Source organism: Nyctereutes procyonoides, unplaced genomic scaffold, assembly GCF_905146905.1.
Source record: "Nyctereutes procyonoides isolate TBG_1078 unplaced genomic scaffold, NYPRO_anot_genome, whole genome shotgun sequence".
NCBI lineage: Eukaryota > Metazoa > Chordata > Mammalia > Carnivora > Canidae > Nyctereutes > Nyctereutes procyonoides.
Window position 1 is genome coordinate 63694455 of NW_026575052.1, and position 23384 is coordinate 63717838.

The 23384-nt window shown below is 43.6% G+C and overlaps 1 protein-coding gene across 4 annotated transcripts in view; it reads right to left on the reverse strand.

Annotated features, from left to right (window-relative positions):
- FAM107B (family with sequence similarity 107 member B) overlaps window positions 1-23384 on the reverse strand; it is a 70858-nt gene that overhangs the window by 10965 nt on the left and 36509 nt on the right. For 2 of the 4 annotated variants that reach the window (XM_055332580.1, XM_055332581.1), the window contains one exon: window positions 484-667. In XM_055332580.1, coding sequence (XP_055188555.1) covers window positions 484-611 — 128 coding nt within the window. In that variant the 5' untranslated portion in view covers window positions 612-667. Of the gene's footprint in view, window positions 1-483; window positions 668-19085; window positions 19167-19282; window positions 19429-23384 lie in introns of those variants that run through there. The other 2 variants (XM_055332582.1, XM_055332583.1) reach the window with 2 other exon arrangements.

The following is a 23384-nucleotide window of genomic DNA, read 5'->3' on the forward strand; positions in this document are numbered from 1 at the left end:
TAAAAATGATCATAGTAATAATTTTAATGTTACTTAAAAAAAAAGAAAGAGGGGTCTTGTCTATTATTAAGTTGATGTAGTTCTAGAGACTTCGCCTTGCCACTCACAAAGGCTAAAGCAGGCAGTATTACATGTGATTCCTACATTTCCCCAAATGTAAGGAGCAAATTCAGAGTTTTTACGAATCCAAGAAATAATGTATTTCTCTTCAACTTAGGATATTATCTTTTATCCTTAATCAATCCCCTTCCATCCAAATTCTACAATATATGTCCATCTGAGAAGGCGACAGAGTCCTGTAGATCATGGAGTAAGAGTGGTAGTGGCAGCTACGCAGATGACCTTATTACATGGAGGGATGCCCTGGGTCAGACTAGAAGGAATAAGACAGCCTTAAATACAGTCAAGAAAAGAATTTAAAAAAAAAATCTCTGAAGTTAAAGTCCCCAAAGTCAAACTTTGCTCGAGAAACCACTATAATACCTTTTTTGATTCATGAGAAGTTCTCTGTGAAGATCCTGATGGTTGCGGGACGTTTTGACAGGATTGACTAGTTTCTGAGGCCTAATTAGCTCAGGATTGTCATCTTCTATGTAGTCTGGCTCGGCCATGATGTTTCTTGGGATGAGATATGTATCCTTAAGGTCAGTATCCTCAGATGGGCTGTCTGAAATACAAAAGGGAGATCATCTATAAGCTCTTCTGCTGAAACATCCTGTGCAACACACTTGCCCTCAAAACAAATCTGGCCAACATGTTATCCTTGTGGGCCCACTTGGCTGCTTCATGGAAAAATATGTGAAGTTTTGTGAAAGCCATGGGAAGAAGAATGGCTTTGTTGTTTTGGGTTGCCCGTGATTAAAGCAGAGGGGTCCCATAATCTGACTCTGGTCACAACTACTCACACCTTGAGGAATTTCAGGTCACATAGGATGCTTCCCACCAATATGTCTCAAGCCCAACTTAACCCCATAACAAGCAACACCCTGGCCACCTGACTGAAGTGCTTCATTGCTTTCCACCGCCCCAAATGCTTATGCAGTGACAATGTACAGACACGCCTGATATCCATCAACGTCAGGAGGTTTCTGGAACACAGAGCCCTCTGTTCCTTATGCTGCCACCGGCCAGGGTCTCCTCTCTCCTGAGCACCCTGTTCACATCTTCTCAGGTCCCTCCTCAAATGTCACCTCCTCAAAGAGGTCTGACCTCTTAACCACCACACTTAAACCTGCAATCCCAACCCCCGCTCTTCCCTGCTTTACCAATACTACAGATTTTGCTTGTTACTAGCTCTCAAAGCAAATGCTTCTGGGGGGCAGTGGTTTGGTCTTACCCCCTGCCACACACACACACACAAACACACACGCCCTAGAAAAGTGCCAGGAAGGAAGGAAGTTCCAGAGAGGAAGAAGGGAGGATGCCTTGTATTGAAAGCCAATCCATACAAGTTTTTTAGTAAGGAGGACAAGCAGTCACTGGAGTACAGAAGAAGAAAAATTGATGTAATGCCTAGGCAGAGACACATAGCCTTTCTGGCTTCAGATTCCAGACCAGTACAGTGAAATGAACAGATGATAATCCCTAGGGTCCCTTCCTCCATGTTCAATTTGAGCTGCTCATCCTAGGATTCAAGTGTACGTGACCTCCCCAATAAGAGATGCTCCTGGACAGCAGGACACATACCCCTGTAGCTATCCGGGGGCAGTGTGCAGCACAAGGTGAGTGCTCCATGAACATATGTGATCCTTAATGAGACAGAAGAACACACTCAGTGAGGGCAAGAGCTGGGAGCAAGAAGGCTAATGGGCATCCTGCTGGAAGTAGCCCACAGGTCCATCAGGCAGGCATCCCATTGCTGTAGACTCCTAGGTTCTTCTCTTGATGATGACCTCAATCCTGTTCCCTTGCCCTCAAAACAAATCTGGCCAATATTTCAAGATAACTAATGTGGCATTTTCTGCTTCCCTGTTCCTGCATGATGATTTTATTTCCCAAACCAAAAAGGAGATGCAGAGCCAGACTAAGGCAGAGTATTTGACATTGGGCCTTTCCTTGGAAGTCCAGAGAACATGCTTACTAATCCTTTGGCCAGCTTTATGCCCTTAAATGAAACAGTGATCACAGAACAGGGGAAGTTTGGGAGGGAGATGTGCATGTGAATGGGCTCACACCCAATACTGCCACCTTGCCCCACCTCCCCTGGGACAGCAAGATAATCATCACCTACATGCCTTCCCAGTCCAGCAGTACTTTTGTCATGAAATGCACAGACACAGGGTAACCACATGTTTCTGTCTATTCTCCCCAAGAACTAGAACCACTTCTTTTGCAGTTTTAAATCCCCAAGTCCAGCAATGTCCCTGGTACATGGTAGAAGGTGAATAAATGCTGAACCAAATAAAATCTGGTCTTAACTGAAAAAGTGGAGAGGTCCTCCAGAAATAAGCTCCTTAACGGAAGACAAGCTCCATCTTTATTTCTGCCCATGACATCAACACACCGAGCACACATCTAAGTAACTGTGTGCTTATTTATGTGCTCACAGACTAAAGGAGGAGAGAACACATGGTATGTTTCCATGGACTCTGGACATGGGGGTGGGGGGTGGACAGTGGAAAGAATAAAGAGGTGTTTTCAACTAAAAATTTTAAAACAAAAACAAAAAATGGGTTCAGTGGTACTCAGCTACAAACAGGAGTTTTGCTTTCAAAGTCATCAAAGATGTCTTCCTGAACTATCCCAAAACACCACTGTACTCTTCCACATCCAAAGGGAAATGCGTTCCAAGTGGCAGCCAACAACTACTCAGAGCCAGTACCTGACCTAGCAACATATACAACATGCCACATCTGATCCTAGCAACAACCCAACGAGGAAAAGAATTAGAATCTTTGCTTTGCAGACAATAAAATGTACAAACAAACATTAAATAACTTGTTCATACTAATAATTACTAGTAAGGTAAAGAACTAAAATGAATGCCCGCTGGTCTCAAAACTCATGCTCTATCAAATTTGCTATTTTTATAACGAATCTTTTGAAGATTATGTGAAAATAAAGAGGTTAAAAATCCAAAGAATAAATAAATCAACTAAAATAGCAACACTGCAGATGTGTTATTCATTTATATATTTTAGGTTCAACGGCATAATTGAGGCTCAAAATTACTAAACATTGAGACATATATAACAAATTACACCAAGTGTTCCTTGAACACTATTTGCATTGATCTTTTATTTTATTTATTTTTTAAAAGATTTTTATTTATTTATTCATGAGAGAGAGAGAGAGAGAGAGAGAGAGAGAGAAAGAGAGAGAGACAGAGAGACAGAGACACAGGCAGAGGGAGAAGCAGGCTCCATGCAGGGAGCCTGACGTGGGACTCGATCTCGGGTCTCCAGGATCATGCCCTGGGCTGAAGGCAGCACTAAACCGCTGAGCCACCTGGGCTGCCCATGCATTGATCTTTTAAATAAGAACGCCTACAACCTTCAATGATTGGAGAAACACAAACCTTGCACATGGCGAATTAGTGAACCCATCGCAGCCGGCCTGCCTTTAATGCACTGCCCCACACAAAATTGTGCTCCTTGGATGAAATGTGAAATGCACCATACACACCTCTGTGCAGTCCCAGTTGTCTTTAAAAACCAACAGTAGTTTCATTCTCATTAATCAGTAGATAAGAAGGCCTACAGGATTCCATAAAAGAATCTGTTTCTTGGGGATCCCTGGGTGGCGCAGTGGTTTGGCGCCTGCCTTTGGCCCAGGGCGCGATCCTGGAGACCCGGGATCGAATCCCACATCGGGCTTCCGGTGCATGGAGCCTGCTTCTCCCTCTGCCTGTGTCTCTGTCTCTCTCTCTCTCTCTCTCTCTGTGACTATCATAAATAAATAAAAAATTAAAAAAAAAAAAAAGAATCTGTTTCTCTGCTCTAAACCACGGGTAATCTCCATGACACCAAATCAAAACAGATTACAGCCTCCTAAGGTATTACATACGGGAGGGTGAGCCCTGTGGACTTGTGGAAAAACAGCACTCCACAGAGAGGGAAGAGCTCATGCCCAGGCCATGAGGTAGGAGTGTGCCTGGTGAGTACAAGAAGAAGCAAAGAAGCCAGTGAGACTGGAGGCAAGGGAGTGTCGGTGAGGACACAGAGGTAACAGCTGAGGGAGGGAATGGGGGTGGAAGGGCCAGATGTTGTGGGAGCATGAGGGCCACCGTGAGGACTGCTGGCCTTTACTCAGGAGATAGTGGAAAAGCCATTCAGGGTTTGAAGCAGAAAAGTGACAAGATCTGACTCCTATTTTTAAAAGACTACTCTAGTTACAGAATTTAGAACAGCAGCAGCAGGCAGGGAAAGAACTAGGCAGGAAGCTATCGCCATGATGAGGGTGACAGATGGTTTAGACCAGGGTGCTTGCAGCACAGGTGGGAGGACAGACAGTCAGGATAGACTCTGATAAGAAAGCCTCTGGGACTTCCTGGAGGACTGGATATGAAGTGTGAAAGGCACAGGAGAATCAAGGGTGACTCCGAGGTTCCTGGCCTGAGCAACGAGGTCGTCAGTCCGTGCTCTCAGGCAGGGAGGCCGTGAGGGGAGCTGGACAGGAGATGAGCCCAGGAATCCCGTTTGGGAGATGCAGAATTTGAGGTACTTGCCAGACAGACGTCCAAGCGGTGACAGCAAGGCTGTGAAGGCAGTCAGTACTCAACCCCTGGGTGACTTTTTCCTTTGTCTCACTAATCTCACCTCCGTGGTCTCTCACTTCAGCCATCCCCGCCTTGCCAGCCCCCATCCTCTGCCCCTCCATTCACCTATTCTCACTAGCAGAGGCAACATAGCTCACCCTATCTCTCCTGTCAGCACCGGGGTACAGGCATCATCTTGGGCCCTGGTGCCAAGACTCAGAGAACTTCCAGTGTGCAGAATGAAAAGGCTTCAGTTCTGAATCTAGAAAACAAGTTCCAGCTTGGAAACTTTTCTGATTCCTCTTTAGATTTAGTATCTGGGAAGTGCTCTTCTCCCAAGGGACCAGTGTAGGAAGGTGGTAGCGTGTCTCCTACTGGACTCAAGCAGACACCCTTGCAGGTGGAGGAAGGGGTGTGCAGGAGGAGTTCTGCTGCAGGCGAAGGTGCAAACACTTCCCTTCAATTCTTTCCTCACTTACTGGCCCTTCTTCACAACTGGGACTGGGACATGAGAGATGGAAGGCTCTCAGCCTGAGTCCAGTGTAGCTCTGAGGTTTCCTTATAGCCCCTCATGAAGTAGACCAGGCCGGAGTCTGGGCAAAGGTCACTTAGGAAGAAGGGGGTGAACTGGCAGGGAGCAACCTCTATAAAGCTCCAGTACTCGTGGCAGTGGCAGTGGCTGCGAAGGATCTGGATTCTGGTCATTTCTCAGCGACTTTCCCCCCTGGAGCCAAGACCAACACGTGGAATCTACATTCTTATTCAACTTTCTTCCCTCTGCCAACCATCTTCCTCATCGCTACCAAGGCTGGAAAATGCCATCCTGATCCTAAGGGAACTCTTCCATTCAGAGATCCTATCTTCCAATTGAGCTCTACTTAAACTAAAATGAACATGCACTGCTCCCCCAAATTTTCATTTCCCTGCATTCCTTACCAGCATGCCTTTGCTAGCACCATTCCTTCCAGCAGAGATGCTGAACCTCTTCCTACCCTGTCCCGGAATTGCCACAAAGCCAAATCTCACTCATCCCTTCAGATCCAGATAAATGTCACATCTTCCACACTTTTCCTAATTCCCCAGTTGCGATTAAAGTCTCTGACTTCTCAAGAACAAAAGAATTTTCTGTTTCCTCTTCCTACTACTCACCAATCCCCAAACCTACTGTTCCAGCGATACAAATATATATCGTCAACTCTTCACTGCAAAGACCGTATCTGTTCTATATTCACGTTCCTCAGACTCCCAGGACTGAGTCAATAAATGTTTAAATTAGGTAACAGAGTCCTGGGTTAACTCCCAGTAGAGGGAGCCCCTGAGCTGTCTGAAGTCCTAGCAACAAGGCGTTTGTACAGGGCTGAGAATGGAGTTGAGAAACCAGGTCTCCTCACGGAGAATCAGGCAATCCAGAAGCCTGACAGACAAAAAAGATGAGACAGAACTATCTGGAAGGAAAAGTACTTGGCATTTGGGTATTATTATTACTACATGAAACACTCTTCCAGAAGTAAACGTGAAGACATTTTTGTCATACTCCCCTGATCAGATAAAATTTTAAAAGTTACAAATCAGTTTAAGTTTCAAGTTGATAAGGGAAAACTAGTGCTGGCTCAGTGTAGGAGAAATAAAACTGGCTTGAAATCTTGAACAGAGCTTAACTTCCCTGACTCCCCGTTTGCCCATCTGTTAAACTGACTGTTTTAAGAACTGGCTGAAATGTAGATTTAAGTACTCTGTACAATCTCTGGCATGTCTGTGGTAGCTCAACAAATAGAAGCTATTATTAAATAAACTATGTGACCAACACCATGACAGAGTTTATTTAGAGGTCTGGGAAACCTGACATACAAAACTTCACCTCTATAAGCCTTGTTTTCTTCAAAAACATAAAAGAGTTTGACTAAATGACCCACAAACCTTCTCACTGATAAGAGTCAATGGTTCTAAGGCCCATTCAGGCTACAAATATCAAGAACCTTCTGAAAAGTATAAAAAGGTTGATCACACCTTCAAGGTGCTCCATGGAGTTCTGAATGGCTCAGTCAGACTATAGGGAACAGCAAGAAACAGGCCTGACAGAGAAAAAAGGACCTTTTATACTGCTCTGAGACAAAGGGGGTTTGCTGAAATATTTTAAGAAGTTGAATAATAACACAGAATTGCATCTTAGACAGATACTAAGTACATCTGAGGCAGGTATTTGAAGCAAACCTAAAAACTCAGTCTTAGACCAGGAAGAGGCAGGGACACCTTCTAGTACCCAAAGGCATTAGACGAGAGCCTGGAGGACCTTTGAGGCCGCAGGCCCAAATGGCATGCACTGAAAAACACCACCTGATGAGACTTCGGCCTTTAATTTCTGCAAATCAACAGAAGTCATTACTAAACTCTGCTATTCCCAAGGTCAAGAAATCCCAACATTATAATGGATTTTGAATCCTTGCTTTTCATTGTTTTCCCTACCGGAGGTTGATTCTGGGCCCACTCCATGCCTACACCAGGCATCCTGTGTTGATTGCTTTCCAGAGGTAAATAACCATTCCCACAGAAAAATTATACAGGATTAATAAAACAAGTATTTCTTGGATCATATTGCAGTTTCCTTTTCATACTATTTTGGACACTAGTAGTTCATCTGCATATCATAAAGATAAAATTTAAAACCTAATCCTATGAGATTTAAACCTCAAATTTAGAGATTATACTAAGTTTTACGTTTACCTAAATATTTAAAATCAAATTCTACCTAGAAGCACTAATAATTGAAGTCTTTTAAACAACACCTTTACATGGCAATGAATGCAGGTGTCCTACAGGTTACAGCTATACTATAACCAGTCAAAGCAAAACAATTATACTTCTGAATCGCTACAACTATTTCTGGCAAGTTAAAAGTAATTCCAAAGCATTTTCCCAGGCTGGCTCTAACAAATTCTAGTGACCCTCTGACAAAACTCTGATAGAGCCAAGTTACTACAGATTGCAGGCAGGCCAAGTCCAGGCCTAGGTCAGCTAAGGATGGAAAGCCTGCCCTCGGGCACCCACTATTCCCAGAAGGGCAGCAGCTGTGAGAAGAAAGTTGTGAAGCAGAGTGAGTTAAGGCAAGAATGGTTCCCCAACAGCCAAGGGTTTCACTGACAAACTCCTGACTAGCTTGGTCCTCAGGCGAACCTGCAAATTCATCAAGAACAATGACAACAACTGGTACCCTAAGGTGTTAGGAGAGCCCAGGGGGCCTTAGTGGCCACAAACCTAAACTAAGGCTTAGAAATGACAGCCAACCAGAGCCATCTGCACAAGCACAGAAACATTACTTTTTCTGCTCTGCCCACTCCACTACTGTCGCCACTTCAAACTCGCAATAAATTGGCTGCAAATATGCTGCTGTACAAATGCCAAACGGTGACGCCCTTGGGAAAATACCAAACTCATTTTCTCATCAGTTTTTTCATTCCCTAAAAATGTATTTTTATTAAGAAAAAAAAAGGCACATATTTTATATTTAGAACATGGGAAGGGAGGCAAGAAACATGGGGTAAACAGAACACAGGCCCTTATCAAAGCTAAGCAGGTCTGGCTGAGGTGAGACCAACCAGAAGGTGGCGACAGCTCCACGAATAACCAGGTGTTCATCATCAAAACCACAACCCAGAGAAGAGCAGGGACGCCTCACCCTGGCCCTCAGCACTGTGAGAAGTACAGGCTGAAAGCACAGAGATATGCCATGAAAGAAATCCGTTTGGGAATCCCTGTGCATCTGCCCTAGAAGGTGTACCTAAGTTTCTCCCCATATTTTAATCCTTGATGAGGCCCTATGAAGTGAGGGGTTATTACTCCCTATGGCCTACAAAGGGGGCTCAGACAGCTTCAAGAACATGGATTCCAGATCACATGAATAGAGTCTAAATTCCAGATTTCTCACTTACTGTGTGTCTTTGGACATGTCATCTCACTAGTTTAAAAATCTCCTAGGGTTGTTAGGAAGAGTAAATGCAAAATGTATACCAAAGGTAGGGACTAGAAATCGCTAACCTTCAGTAGATGTCATCTTTTATTCGCACTGTCACTGGCAATATATAATAATTAGTAATGATAACACTGTTATTTGCTGTACTGCATCACATGGCTACTAAAGAACAGGACTAGGATTTGACCTTGGGTCTGATTCCAAAAGGATGCTCTTTGGGCACTCCATTCTTCTGGACCGGGATAATGAATAGAGAGGGAAAAACTGAGTTTCACTTTAAAACAGGATGATTTTTCTCTCTCGAGAAGATTTTGGAAGCTTCCCTACCTAACATCATAGCTTTATAACACCAAACTGAAAACATCTTACAGAAGCTATCACATTAAAGTGAGGACAGAAGGAAGTGAAAGACACATTTTCCTTAAAACACATAAAGGCTTTTATAAGTCATTCACAGCGTGGCTATTCTTGACAGCTCCACATCAGAAGTGATCCAAATGTCCATGATCAGTAGTATCGATAAGTAAATTATGGTACACTGACAGTGGACTACTACACAGCAAGGGAATGAATGGACAATTGCAAGGCTGAATCTCACAAATAGAATATTAAGCAAAGGAAGCCAGACACAAAAGAGTCCATACTGGATAATTCCATATATATAATGTTCAAAAACAGGGGAAACCAATCTTTGGTGTCAGATGTCAGGATAAAGGGTATCTTCGGAGTGGGCTAGGCTTAGAAGGGGATAAAGGGGGCTTTTGGGGTGCTGATAATGTTCTGCTTCCTGATATATGTTCTGGTTATACAGGCTTGTTCATTCCGAAAATTCACCAATTACTACAGCTTTTTGGCTTATGCCCTTCTCTGTATGTACAGTATACTGGGTTCAATGCAGTACATATTAAATAGCTATTAAAATTACTATCTAGGGATCATTTGGTTGCTGCTATGTAATTAGAACTTTGTTATTTTATACTTTGTTCAGTCTATGAGAAGTAATACAGTATATAATGGAAAAAGAGACCAGGTTTCAAGACCACCTATTCTGGATTAGAATCCTGGTTTTGTCGCTCATCAGTTATGTGATTTTATATAAATTACTTACCTACATTTACAGAGTGGTTATACGCATGAAAGAAAACCTATGAAAAACATCCACCGTACACCATACCTACCCTGCAGCAGCCACTCAATAAGTTAGTTTAATAGTTCCAACAAATTAATTCATTAATCTACCCCTCCATTAACTAATGTTTGGTCAAAGTGAAAATGAATGACCATACATTACACGTATACTAGTTCAGACAAAGTTTAACGGATAAACCCAATCTTGGTCTCTGCTCTGCTCACCTTTCCAATTTGGACTTACGTGACAGAGAGGGACATAGGGGGCCGGGGGCAGATAGGAAAATGCCAGACAGATGAGGCCAAAGCACAGAGCAGAGCCCACAGCCTGAGTCTGCCAAGGCCCTGAAAATCCTGTTAATTTCCCAATATCTATGCTTCAGTCTTCTTATCAGCAGAACTGGGTGGTCATTTCTCTCCCCTTTCTCAGTAGTCTGTTGCAAATAACTTTTCTGAGCACAGAGCAATCATATGTTGTTTTGTTTTGTAGATCAAAACATAACATACAAAAACAAAACATCTAGTTTGGCCTGATATGAAGGGTAAAACTCTTTAAACATCAAGACAACCTTACTAATGTTCACAATTTTGCTTAATCTCCTGTGGCCTCAGATAAGACTTGAATTCTGCACATTCCCTCCTTCTACCTCCAGGGCAGATTCTAGAACTCCCTGGTGGCCTGCAGGACTACCCTACTTCTGTGAGGACTAAATGATGGAGGGGGAGAAATGCTCCTCAGCTCTAGCCAACAGCAACACACATCTGAAAGGACAGGGACAACCAAGCAACTGGCACCACCAAGGGTACTGACATGCAGCACAGCTGCATACCACAGGGCATGTCAGAGCCTGCTGTGCTTCTGGTGCTGCATGTCCCAGCTACTTAGTCCTACCCAAAGCACGAGAGCACAGAATGGTTTCTCAATCAAACAAGTACAAGAAACCAGCTGGGCTTGAGTTCTAACCCAGAGATATTTTAACCTGAGAAGGGGGCCTCCTTATCGGCTGCTATCCACAGGCTGACGTTCAGTCAGGGTTCAGTCTAGTGTTCTTTCAGGTTAAGAGGTCCTGTGCTCCATCCAGCCCTCAGGTCTGTTCACAAGGACAGCGATCTGTGAGGCAGCCAAGGACTCACTAGTGGATCACTAACAGGTCCCAGAGAACAAATTCTGAGCAGCGATCACTTACTGCCTGCACAGCATGGTCCTATCGGCAAGGCATCCGCACACAGGGCTTCTCCTCAGGGCTCTTAGGGCTCCTGGTTTCTTCTCCTGAGCCCCTCCCTGAAATTCAAAGCTGTTGTCCGTCTCCTCCTTGATGTGAAAGCCAGTCCCTTGTACAATGCTCTCCTGGTTTTCCCTTACCTGTCTGCCCAAGCAGCCTCTTCCTTCCCACTCTCTCTCACTGTTCTCCAGGAATGAGTCCCTAGCTCTCTAAACTCTTGCCTTTGGTCACCCCACGTGGCCTTGGCCTTTTTGCTACGTGAGCCATTTCTAGAGCGTATGTAAAGACTGTTCCCTTCTCTCCAAGCTCCAGGTCACAAACTCCAAGTGCCAACTGGTACTTCACATCTGAAGCAACATGCTTGAAGTTGAGCTCAACCTTGCTGGCTCATTCACTGAGTGCCCGTTATGGACCAGATAAGGATAGAACACTGAACAGGACAGAGCAGGCCCCTTACATTCTAGTGGAAACCAACCCAGCCAAATTTACATTGAAATTACTGTTTTTCAACAGCAACAAAGAGGACACCACACACACCATTCTTCCAGTGTCAGAAATAATCCTGTTGCCTTCCCTCAACTTCCTTATTTCGCTATCAGCCAGGCATCTTTTAAATCAATGTTATCTCTGCAATGTCCTAGCCCTCAGCCTTGATGATTGAACATTCAGTGTTTCTTTCTCATACTAAATCCTTGAGACCATCACCCATTGCCGCTGCTTTAATCCTACCTAGTCCACGCTTCTATCCCCTAGTCTCAGGATGGAGCGCCTGGTTCTTTAGAGCCTCCTGGTCACTCTTCCCTAATCCAGCTGCACCCTAGCCAAATCCCATACACTGTTTAATCAGATCAAGAACCACCAAGCCAAGCATCACTGAGACACCAGGATAAAATTTTACTTTCTGCCTAGTTCTTAAGGTCCCTCAAACACCTTCGCAAACCTCTGGCTCCTACACTCCAGCTTTAACTCTCTACTCTGGCAAACAAATCCACGCAAACCCATACATGTTCCCATCTCCACCTCTGTTCCCGATTTCCTCCCAGGTGGAATTCCCTCATCAAAGCCAATGAAAAGCCCAGGCACTTTGCAGAGACTCAGTTCTAAGCTCATCTCACCACGAATCTTCCCATACCAACTGCTCAAGAGCTATCTTCCTTTTGTCTGGACCGATGGAGACAATTCTGCTTGTCAGCCCCCTGTACCCACGAATCTGACACTTATCATGAGATAATTTTTCCTATATATCCATATTGTTTCCCTTCAAGAACAGATGTTCACCCCTTTGGCAGGGAAGAGACTCTGACTGACTTATGTCATCCCCACAGCTCTAGCACAATACCTCAAACAGAAGGCATGAGGAGGAGAAGCAGCCACACAGTGACTACATGATGCAAAAGAACCAGGAGAAGGCGGGGGCCACTGGCCCCTTGTGCCTTTGCTGCAGACCATGGGGTCAGTGACAGATCTGGGTTCACTCTCTACTGTGTGCCCAGCACCATGCTTATGTCCATTCTAGAAACATATACTGAATGACGGGAGCCAACACTGAAGGATTTGAGTGTCCAAATGAAGTAGCTCCTTTCATGATGCTTTTCCTGACTCCTCATGAGGGATCCTTCCCCTCTAGCCCAACAGGCCATTGTTCATGTTCTTCTTAGGCTACTGAAGTCTACTCCTATTAAAACTATACTTGGGGGCACCTGGGTCAATCAGTTGGTTGAGTGTTTCCCTCTTGATTTCGGCTCAGGTCAGGATTTCAGTGTCATGAGACTGAGCCCCATGTCAGGCTGAGCTCAGTGGAGAGTCTGCTTGAGATTCTGTCTCTCTCTCTCTTTCTCCCTGTGCCCCTCCCCCTGACTCACAAGCATATACACTTGCACTCTCCCTCTCGTTCTCAAATAAATCTTAAGGGGGAAAAAAAAACCCTGTATTTGAAGTTTTCTTATCCATCACATCAAACACACGAAGGGAAAGCCTGACTCTTATTTCTCAACTCTGGAAACATCTCAGTGTGCTTTCCACATTCTCCATCCTCATTTGATTTTGAAGGAGCCCAGAACGAGTTATAGGCAAGTCTCTTCTCTTAATACAGATCAGTATAGGAACCATATGTCCATTTTTCTAACCCAGAAGATTACATTCCCTCTTGAACAAGATGACCCAACAAAACACTCACCAGAAGTCCATACATTAAATGCTGAGTCTTTTGCCCCAAAAAGATAACTTAAATTGCTGTCTGGTGAGAAATACATTATTAGTCTGTTGGCTTACATAAAAATTCCCATAAAGTAATTAGTACTTCATTAATATGCTGCCCGCTAATCTGAACAAACCTCAAAGCAATTAACAGATTTCTTTAATAATTGATTAAAGTCATTGGCCTTAAAATTGCCTTAGATAGGAAAATTATACTTATCAAATAACATTTGATACATGACCATTAAGTGACTCTGAGCCTGTCTCTCTCCTACAGAAAGCAGCTTAATGAGATCCGAAGTTCAAGCACTCTTGCTTTTTCCCAGAGAAGACTGTTCTGTGATCTAACAGTGTCAACCAGTGGTAGTAGGCACAGTTTGTGTTCAGAGCAGCTGTTGTTTTTAAAAAGAAGCACTTGTCACATGTGTTTACTAAAAGGGAAAAAATAAAAGCACTTTTCTGAATTGAACAAAGGAAACTAGTATGTGTAAATTCTGGAAAACATGGGGCTGGTACAAGAAGAGAGCTACCCTACCCTATAGCCAAGGTTACTTTGAAGCCCTTGGGAACCACACAAGAGTGTACAGATCTGAAGAGAGGCACAAGTGAAGCTCCTGTGACTCAGGGGTAGTGCAGGTTTGACTTTAAATCAGTTCAGTGTTCCAAGGCTGAGCAACAGGACCGCAGTCACCCCTGCCATCTGCTTTATTGTCTACCATTTGGCCACTTCAGTTCTCAAAAGCTTAGATCTTTCAGAACAAGGAAAGAAGAACCAGCCAATTCTGTTCCAAGGCTGACTGATTTTAAAAACTTATGAGGTGAAGTTTAATTGAAAATAATAAATTATTTAACATCCTTATCTGTAAAAAGAGAAGGCTGGACCAGATGACCCTTGAGATCCCTCACTAGTTCTAACATTCTGATAATACAGAAGAGTCCAGCTTATCTGGGGCTCTCAACCACAGAGGCTTATAGCCAAGGGCTACAGAGCTTGGCCCCATCATTCAAGCCAGATGGACTAGAGGAAGGTGTTCCCCTGATACTCCACACACATTCCACCTTGGCCTCCACTCCAACTCACCCCTGTTCCCAAGAACCATGGCCTTCTCCATATGAAATCTACAGTGAGGAGGTTTTCTGGTAGTGATACTAAATTTCCCCATAGGCAGCCACCTTTACTCCAAGTCCTCCGAAGTCTCATCTGCTTGGCCTAGAGCTAGAGACATGCACATAGGAATGGAGCATGGACCAGACTTCAATAAACCAAAACTCCAAATCCAGGGGGGATTTGATATCTTGATATCCTCCTTGATATCACAGTGAAGAAACACACATACACCATAGAGGGTAAATTAAAGTCTATTTATTCCTCTTTGCATAAAGTCTCCTACACCAAGTATATAATTGTACCATAATTGAATATATTCAAGTCTGAATGCTAAAAATTACCCTAGGATGCCACAATTCACCCATTACTTCCCACCTAGTTTCTATTTACACATCTTTGTCTTCTTTATAAATTCATAGATATTCTTCTTGCTAATTCTTGCCAAATCCCAAATACCTAGTAGTTTTATGAAGTTAATTACACTTTTCTCCTCATTCTCTTACATTCATAAAATCACTATCTACTCTCATGGACCACTTATCAGAAGATAAACTTTTGCTGCATCCTTTCTGAAGAATTTGTTAGCAGTCTGTGGCAAAAGGCTTTAATATGTACACACCCTGGAACAGGGTAATTTCACTTCTAAGAATTTACTCCAAGATGATAGAGATTCAGACAAAAATACATTGTATAAGAACATTTATCAGGGATCGCTGGGTGACTCAGCGGTTTAGCGCCTGCCTTCAGCCCAGGGCGTGATCCTGGAGTCCCCGGATCGAGTCCGACATCGGGATCCCTGCATGGAGCCTGCTTCTCCCTCTGCCTGTGTCTCTGCCTCTCTTTCTCTGTGTCTCTCATAAATAAATAAAATCTTTAGAAATAAATAAACAAACATAAATAAATAAATAAAAATATAAACACGTATCTATAATCTATGATAGTGAAAAAACGGAAGCCACTTAAATATTTCATACTGGGTTATGATGTGGCTTAAACATTTTTAAACAGTAAAAGGGGAAATATTCACCATGTATCACACAGAAAAATATCAGGTTTTAAGATGGTATACCCCCTAGTTTCTAGTATGTGTGTCTGCATGTACAAAAGCTATTCAAAACACAGTACAAGGCCCAGCTGCCATCAGCATCAACAAGGAACTTGCTAAATGCAAATGCCCAGCCTCAGAGCTACTGAATCAGAACTGCTGTGGGCAGGCCCAGCAGTCCATGTTTCATGCTTACTGTGTGCCACACAATCTTTGAGGTAAGATACTGAAATTCACCCTATCAGACTGAGGCCCAGAGAAGCTGGGTAATTCAACTGAGGCCAAAAAGCTAATAAGTGGGCAGCATCACACAGCTAGCCCCAGAGTCCATACTCTTACCCACTTGGCTCTAGAGGCTCTCCAGATGAACTCATATTGGAAAGTGTGCTCCATGCTCGTTCCCCTAAATGAACAGCATGATGCATTCCACTTATTGGTTTGCCTATTTCACTGTGTTTTAGTGCTTCTGTTACAAAGCTACTGCCTGGAGTGGAGGTGTTTTGGTACGATCACTGGCACCACTGTAGACACACCTCTTGGTGAGCATCTGCTTGATATCTTTGAAGGCTATCGAAAGATCTCTAGATTGAAGTGCATGTTAAACATCAGTCCACACTGGCAAACGCCTCAATGCCCGCCAGCAAAAGACAGCATGGACCACGATACCAACTAAACACAGAAGGCCTGTCTACTGGCAGCTGAAATGAAGCTGTTGTGTGGCAGTCCCAGACACACACTTTACAAACTACCTGCCTTACCAGTTTTGAAATGATGCAACTTTTGATCAGTTTCTTTTACTCTTCTGGTTTCTGCATTATTTCAAAATTTGCACGTAGTACATTTTTACATTACACTATTTTATATTCACAAAATTCGAGTTTAAAAAATGATTATGCCAGATTTTATTCCCAAACTGCAAATTCCTAAGGAAAGAGGCCTCTCTCAGCACCTTTACTGCATGTTATTTTCTAGGAAGAAACACCTCAGTCATTCATGTCAGGAAACTACAAAGGGGGTGCACTGGAAGATGGGCTGATTTAGGCCTCATCACTCCTGAAAGGAAGGAAACTACACAGACTACAAAAAACATCCAGCTGGACTAGCTTTCAAAGCCCTCAAATATTCCTGCCTTCAAGAGCTGAATAATAATTCCATAAAATTTATGACTTGGCCCAACCAACCAACCAACCAACCAACCAAATATTTTAAAAGAGAAGGCTATCTTTAAAAGGACTTTAGTGACAGAAACTTTAAAGGAGCACAGAGGCCATTTGTTCAACTTCCTGTTATTACAGATGAGGAAACTGAGGCCCAGGAAACTGAAAGGGCTTGGCTAAGTTCACAGAGAAAGGGACAATGCCTGGACTAGAACCAATATCTAACTGGTCCCCACTGCAGTGTTCTACACTGGCTCCTTCTCTCACTTCTGGCAACCATACTGAATTTTCTCAGTTGATTCTCTACATTTTCTACTCATTTGGCACAATCTCTAGCACCACCATTAACATTACCTCTTGATCAATAACTGAATAGCATCTTTAAAGACCCTTATATGTTTGAATTTTAAGGATACTTTAATAACAGCACCAACACTCTATCTCCTTCTATACCCTGCCAGAATTTTCTGGAAGAGTACTAATTCATTGTGAGGATTAAAAAAAAAAAAAAAAAAAGCCTCAAGGTAGGAGAAAACTATTGATTTGACCTTTAAAAAGAAAAAATTTTATTTATTTATTTAAGTAATCTCTACACCCAACTTGTGGCTCAAACTCACGACTCTAAAATCATACATACACTCTTCTAAGCCAGCCAGGCACTTCTGCCCTTTTTTAAAAACCTGAGATATTAGCACTGAACAACGTTAAAAAAACAAAAAGCAAACACACAAAAAATACCAAAAACCAGTGACTGCTCAGACACAGCAACTTCAGACATCCCCTTTAGACTCCCCACTTACGATCTCAACCCTCTGTTAAATCCTACCCTTCCTCAAGCATCAGGATTCAGGATAAAATTAAACTACTGGAGAAGTGAAAATCAGCCCTCCTGACAACTGGAGAAGACCAACATTACAAGCTGTCCCCAATGCTGCCACCAGAACATAAAGAATGCTCAGAATGAGACCCAGATGAGCCCACAATGCCGCCACCAGAAAAATGACAAGACATCCCTCTTATCTATCTCACTAGCAGGTGTGATTGCTAACTTTTTACTAAGTGACAGCTCTAACCCTACATTCATCTCCTGCTTCCCAGACAAATATTGTTAGTATACCCCATCGCTGAACTGTGCCTGCTTCCTGACCACAGCCAACCCAGATCTGGCCCCATTCCCCCAACCTTGCCTTCAAAACCCCCTGCTCAAGCACAATCCCAACTCTGCTTTCCAAGAGAATTTCAACGGTCTTCTGGGGTGCATTCACCTACAGCAGCAAGCTGAATGAACCACACTGGGGTCTGACCACACCTGCTCCTGGCTGTTGCTGGTGGATGGGATTCAACACACTTTTGTCTTAATAAGGTACCATTACCATGAGGCAGAGTAGAAAGAACCTCAAAAATAAAAAGCCCACAAACTGACATCACTTTTCTGGGTCGATTCCTTACTGATAAAATGACAGCCCGTAATCCTCTCACTTTCATCTCAAATCTGCTAAATTTCTGCCATTTTGTGTGCCAAACAGATTTGTTTCTATGGAAGAACGTGAGCTGGCTTCCACTCGCTCAACTTACCCTTCCACTGATAACAGTTTGTCTAGAAAATTTCATTTTTCACACTCAAAAAAAAAAAGTGTGTGAGGGAGGAGGGGAGAACTTCATACCAAAAACAGTGGTTACAATTACGTGTTATTTTCCGAATGGCTAAAATGTCTCGTAATTATAAGAATATCAGTTGACTTTTATTTGATTTCTGCTTTCACAATGAACATGGGGTTCTGTCTCCGTCTGGTTCAGAAGACTGTCTGGCTCTAACTAAGCCCCGGAGAGCAGCCGTTTACACAGCCCAGGTACTTTTAATTAAGGTTTGTTCTCCCCCTCACTCCTCTCCGGTTCCCTCCTGGGCTTTCTGTGAGCAGCAGCATCCGCCGGTCTCGTTTTGGAAGAGGCCGAAACCGAGACAGGAAGGGGCCGCCGCTGGGGGCCGCCATGTCCCCCGCTAGGGTGAGTCGGCTCAGGCCCCGAGGGTGCGGGTGCGGGAGACGCGGTCCCCGGGGCCCAGCTCCCAGCGAGCTGAGCCCTGAGCCCAGCTCTGAGCCCGTGTGATATCCAGGCCTCAGAGGCGTTCCCCGCACTCCTCCTTCCGACTCCAGGTGCTCCGTGAGAGGACGCCGAGGCACGCGTCCAGGCCCTCGGGGTTAACCACAGGCCCTCGGGGTTAACTCACACAAGAAGCCGGCGCGGACCGTCCAGGGCGGCCTCGGGGCTCGGGGGTGTTACCAGGGACCTCGGCTGTCGCGGCTCGGCCCCGCCTTGGCGGCCCCATACCGCAGCTCCCCCCAGGAGTCGCCCCTGCCGTCCGGGGGAAGTCACTCCCAGGCGCCCCCGGGGCTGCCTCTTGCATCTGATTGGTCAGAACTACGTCATGTGCTCGGCAGGCACACAAAGGAAGCTGGGAAAGTCCGCAGCCAGCGGACCAGAGCAGGGGCCGTCGGGCAGAGGCCCTCCGTCTCTCCCGCCACCCCGATTCGTCCGGTAGAGCCCTAGTCCCCAGTGTAATGGCACCTGGGGGTGATTGGAGGAGGTCACCGCGGCGGGCACCCTGTGAGGCCAGTGGGCGAGAAGGCAGCCGCCTGCAAGCTGGGAAGGGCGTCCTCGTCGTGGACCGCCAGCCTCTGGAACTGTGCGAGGGACGGGGCTGTCCCGTAAGGCGCCCAGCCTAGGGTATTTTGCCACAGTGGCCGGAGCGGACCGCCACATACCCGCGATGCGCCTGCCTTCAAGGGCACTCTAGCCTCCCGACAAGAGGCTTGCTGGGCCCTCTGGGAGAGGTCCTTTAGCCACTCCGGACCCGGGCTCCAAAGCTGAAGGGGAAATCCCAGCAACAATAATGTCTTGGAAGCGTATAGTCCTCACAGCACGGGTAGTAAAAGCTGCAACAAGCAACAAAGACAGGAGGCCTTTAATGGAAACCCTTTTATCCTTAGCTTTTCTTTTCCATCTACACAAAACCTCCCTTTCTACACACACGGGGGGGGGGGGGTTGGAGGGGAGAGTTTGGCAAGAGTTCAAGTGTAAACACATGTGTTGGGGGTGTGGCGCCTGTAACAAGGGAGTCAACGACCCCGACTGGTTACTTTCTCGGCTTGAACTCTGCACATTTATCTAGCTCCCTCCGGACCCCTGTCATTCTAAGACCGCGGACCTTGCTATTTCTCAGAGCTGTCATGCAGAGTCACAGGAAAACAAAACACGGTGTCCCCAGCTCCAGGATGCATCTAACTTCCCACAAGCCATTACTTCAGCCACCCATCTCACAGGCACATCCAGTCTCCGGCAGGGCTACACCGAAGCCTTGACTATCTCTCTGTATGATAACAGGCAGAGAGAAACTTTCAAAACGAGTTTTGGGGGGAAAAAGAACAGCAACCAACTTGGCAAACTAGGAACACAGGAAAATGAAAGCCTAAGAATAAGCAGCCTGCATTCAAATGAGCAGATCTCAGGTGCCATAATGTCTTAAAAAAAAAAAAAAGTGTAATGGCCCTTATTCTTACTGGAATAGGAAGGAAGCTCGCTGATTTGGAAAATATTCAAGGTTTCAAAAATGCAAACGTATTTCTGGAGTGGAGGCCTTAGAGAAATAATCACTTACTTTTAGCAGTGAGGAATAGATATGTAAGTCATAATCCAGATCCTATAGTAGTTGAGAGATTTCATTCATTCCCATTCAAACAGGATGCTTTTAAGACCGATTTATAACCATTGCAATAGTCTATTTACTTTATAGCTTCCACTCTAAGTAAATTTCTTCTTAAAGTGAATCACTCCTTCTTCCTCCTATGCAAGCATGCAAGACTCAAACCATCTACCACTGTGTCTATAGCCCTCATGGCCTCAGTCATCAGGATGAGGACTTATGCCCCAAGTCTCAACATATCCTCCATCAGGCTACTTATTCTGGCATTTCAATCAGATCTGTTACTACCTAATAGTACTAGTCAAATGACGTTTTCTCCAATGTTGCCATACCATCAGGCCACTTAAATTCTATAGCTGCAATAGTGATAAAGAACAGGATAGGCTGGTAACAGTAAACACCCTACCCAATGCTTGTTCCATATAAAATGGAGAATTCTGCTTCTCTCACCCTGCAGTTACCAAAGTTTTAAATGTTTTCACTTCTCTTGTTGCTAGAGGATTCATTACTCAAGAACTCGACATCCAGAAACTTCTCATCAGTTTTGACTTCTCTTACATCTCCTGTCAAAAAGTTCAGAACTTTAACAGTATCTGTTTTAAAACCCACACAAGTAGTAGCTACTGTAATTTAATTAAATGAAAAGGGGAAGGGCAAATGACTTGTCAACACATTCACAATGAAAAGTTGTCTTTTACTTACAGCTGGTTATAAAGGAAATCATTAATTGCTTCCAGAAGAACAATTATAAAATCATTCTCTAACAAGAAACTACAGATGTACCATGACGGCTATTTCTCTTATTCCTTTAAAAAAAAAAAAATCTGAAAAGCTTAATAGGAACAGTTTTACCTACTTACATAAAGTATTCAAAATTAAAAGGCAGTTATGAAAAAATGAGACAATTCTTTAAAAAAATTTTCAAGGCAATTCAGGGCTCGAACAAAATCTAGAAATAAGTATTCTTTAGTTTGTAATCTTACAAATGTCAAATTGAACAAGATTCCAAGTATTTGGGAGTGAAGTTTATCTCTGATTTAAAAATTCAGTTTATAGTACAAAATCTACAAACAATGGTACACACGACATGGTAATTAAGTAGGACATTAACAACTTTATTTTCCTAATTTCATCCGTGACTCTTTGGAATTAAAGTCCTAAACCTTCTTTCCTCTTTATAAAATATATTAGTTCTAGAAAAGATTTGTTACCATTCCTAAATATCCTTATACCCATAGCAATACACACAAAAAAATGTTAAAGACGGTTATAAGCACTTTCCTTCTATGCACCATAAGACTTGCTCTAAAATTGGTAAGCTTTCTAAAATACCTGAAATCAATGGCTTTCAAACTTCTGTCTGAAATTCTCTTTGCACTCAGTGACCAAATACACACCCGCACTAAAATTAGCTGAGACAGAAGTTTCCAGAAGCAATATGCCACCTTTACTACATGCTATATACACTCTAATATTTGCATTTTTTTTTGTAATGCTGGTCGTGACCCACTAAATTGATTTCGTGACCCATTAATGGATGTAGCTTGAGAAATCCTGCCCTGATTCATTTACTCATTAAACTTGCCACAATAACTTAGCAGCACTCTGAAGCAACAAGAGATTAGGCACCTGAAAACTTCCAACAGCAATGTAAATTGGAAGAGCTGCTGTATGCCTACTGTCATCATCCCTCCCAGATAGAAAACACTTAAAATCCATTACCTTTTAAAAGTTTTATTTGGGTTAGTATGGCTAATACTAAAGTCATCACCTCTCTCCCACCTAATCTTTAAACTATCTTAACTACAATCATTAAAGAATAACCTCAAATCCTTCCAGCTGTGTGTGAATGAGTAAAGGAATACAAATTAAAGATTACCTAGAGAATTCTGTTGATAGGTAAGTTTTTCTCTCTGCTTATGGTAGAAGGTAGGGAATAGAGAAGACTGAGGAAGTATTGTATTTTCTCCTCTTAAAATATTTTTTATAGACTTTATTTTTTTAAAGATTTTATTTGAGAGTGTGTGCACACATGTGAGAGCATGAGTGGGGAGAGGAAGAAGCAAACTTCCCACTGAGCACAGTGCCTGACAACTTTTGCCAAACCCAGGACACTGAGATCATGAGCTAAGCTGAAGGTACACACAATTGACTGAGCCACCTAGGCACCCCTCCCCTTCTTAAAATATTGTTAAAAAGCAGTTTTCATAATTTCTCTACCCACAAATAAAATTATACAGTACATCAATATTTAAAACTAACTTGAGTGGCAATTGCCTATTTTTTAAAAAATGACAGTGCAACTTAGCTCATGTTTCTTAACACCAAAATAATAATTCTGTTTGCATAATCTTGTAAGAAGCAGAACAAAATTCCGTAAGGGAAGCTAAAAAGTTAACAGTGTGTAAGAGGAAGGGCTCCCATCCCAGGTATCTGGAACCAAGGATAGGCCGTTTAGCCCCACCACCCAGGAAACTGGGTAGAATATGTAAGGGAGAAAATAAAATTGACCCATTTTTCTTCCTGGTCAACAGAGGTAAGGCAACAGTAAGGGCAGAATGGAACAGTAGAGGAGCTTAAGCTTTAGTACCTGAGAAACTCAAACACAGCTCTAAGCACACATTAGCTGTATGACCTTAGTTCAATCATAAAAACACTTAAAAGATAGCACTCAATAAATATTAGCTGTGGGCAAGGACCCACCAATGCACTGAACTTTCACAACACCCTGAGGTAAGTTGAGGGACACAAAGGGACTAGGAAACTCATCCAACTGCAGACAGTTAGTCATAAGAAGGCCAGAGTTCAAACACAGCCCAACTCATCCCAAAACCTTTGTGAGGGTTGTCTTCTGAGCCCTGGTTTCCTTATCATTCCCTCTCAGAGCTGCTATATGGATTAACACCTTTATCTGGCCTGTCAGATAAAGACTCATCACCAGCAGGATCCAGTGACAGCTGCCACCAGCAAAGGGCACAGACTGTCTCAGGTAAGCTGACTTCACCTGTTCAGTCACAAACTTTGATCTATTCTTCTACTCTCTCACTGCCCCACCCCTCAAACACACCTCCCCCACAAATACCTTTTTTACTGACCTCAGGAAATATGTACCAGAGGTAGAGCAGTATAACCCCTGTGAGTATATTTACCAAAGGAAGGAAGGG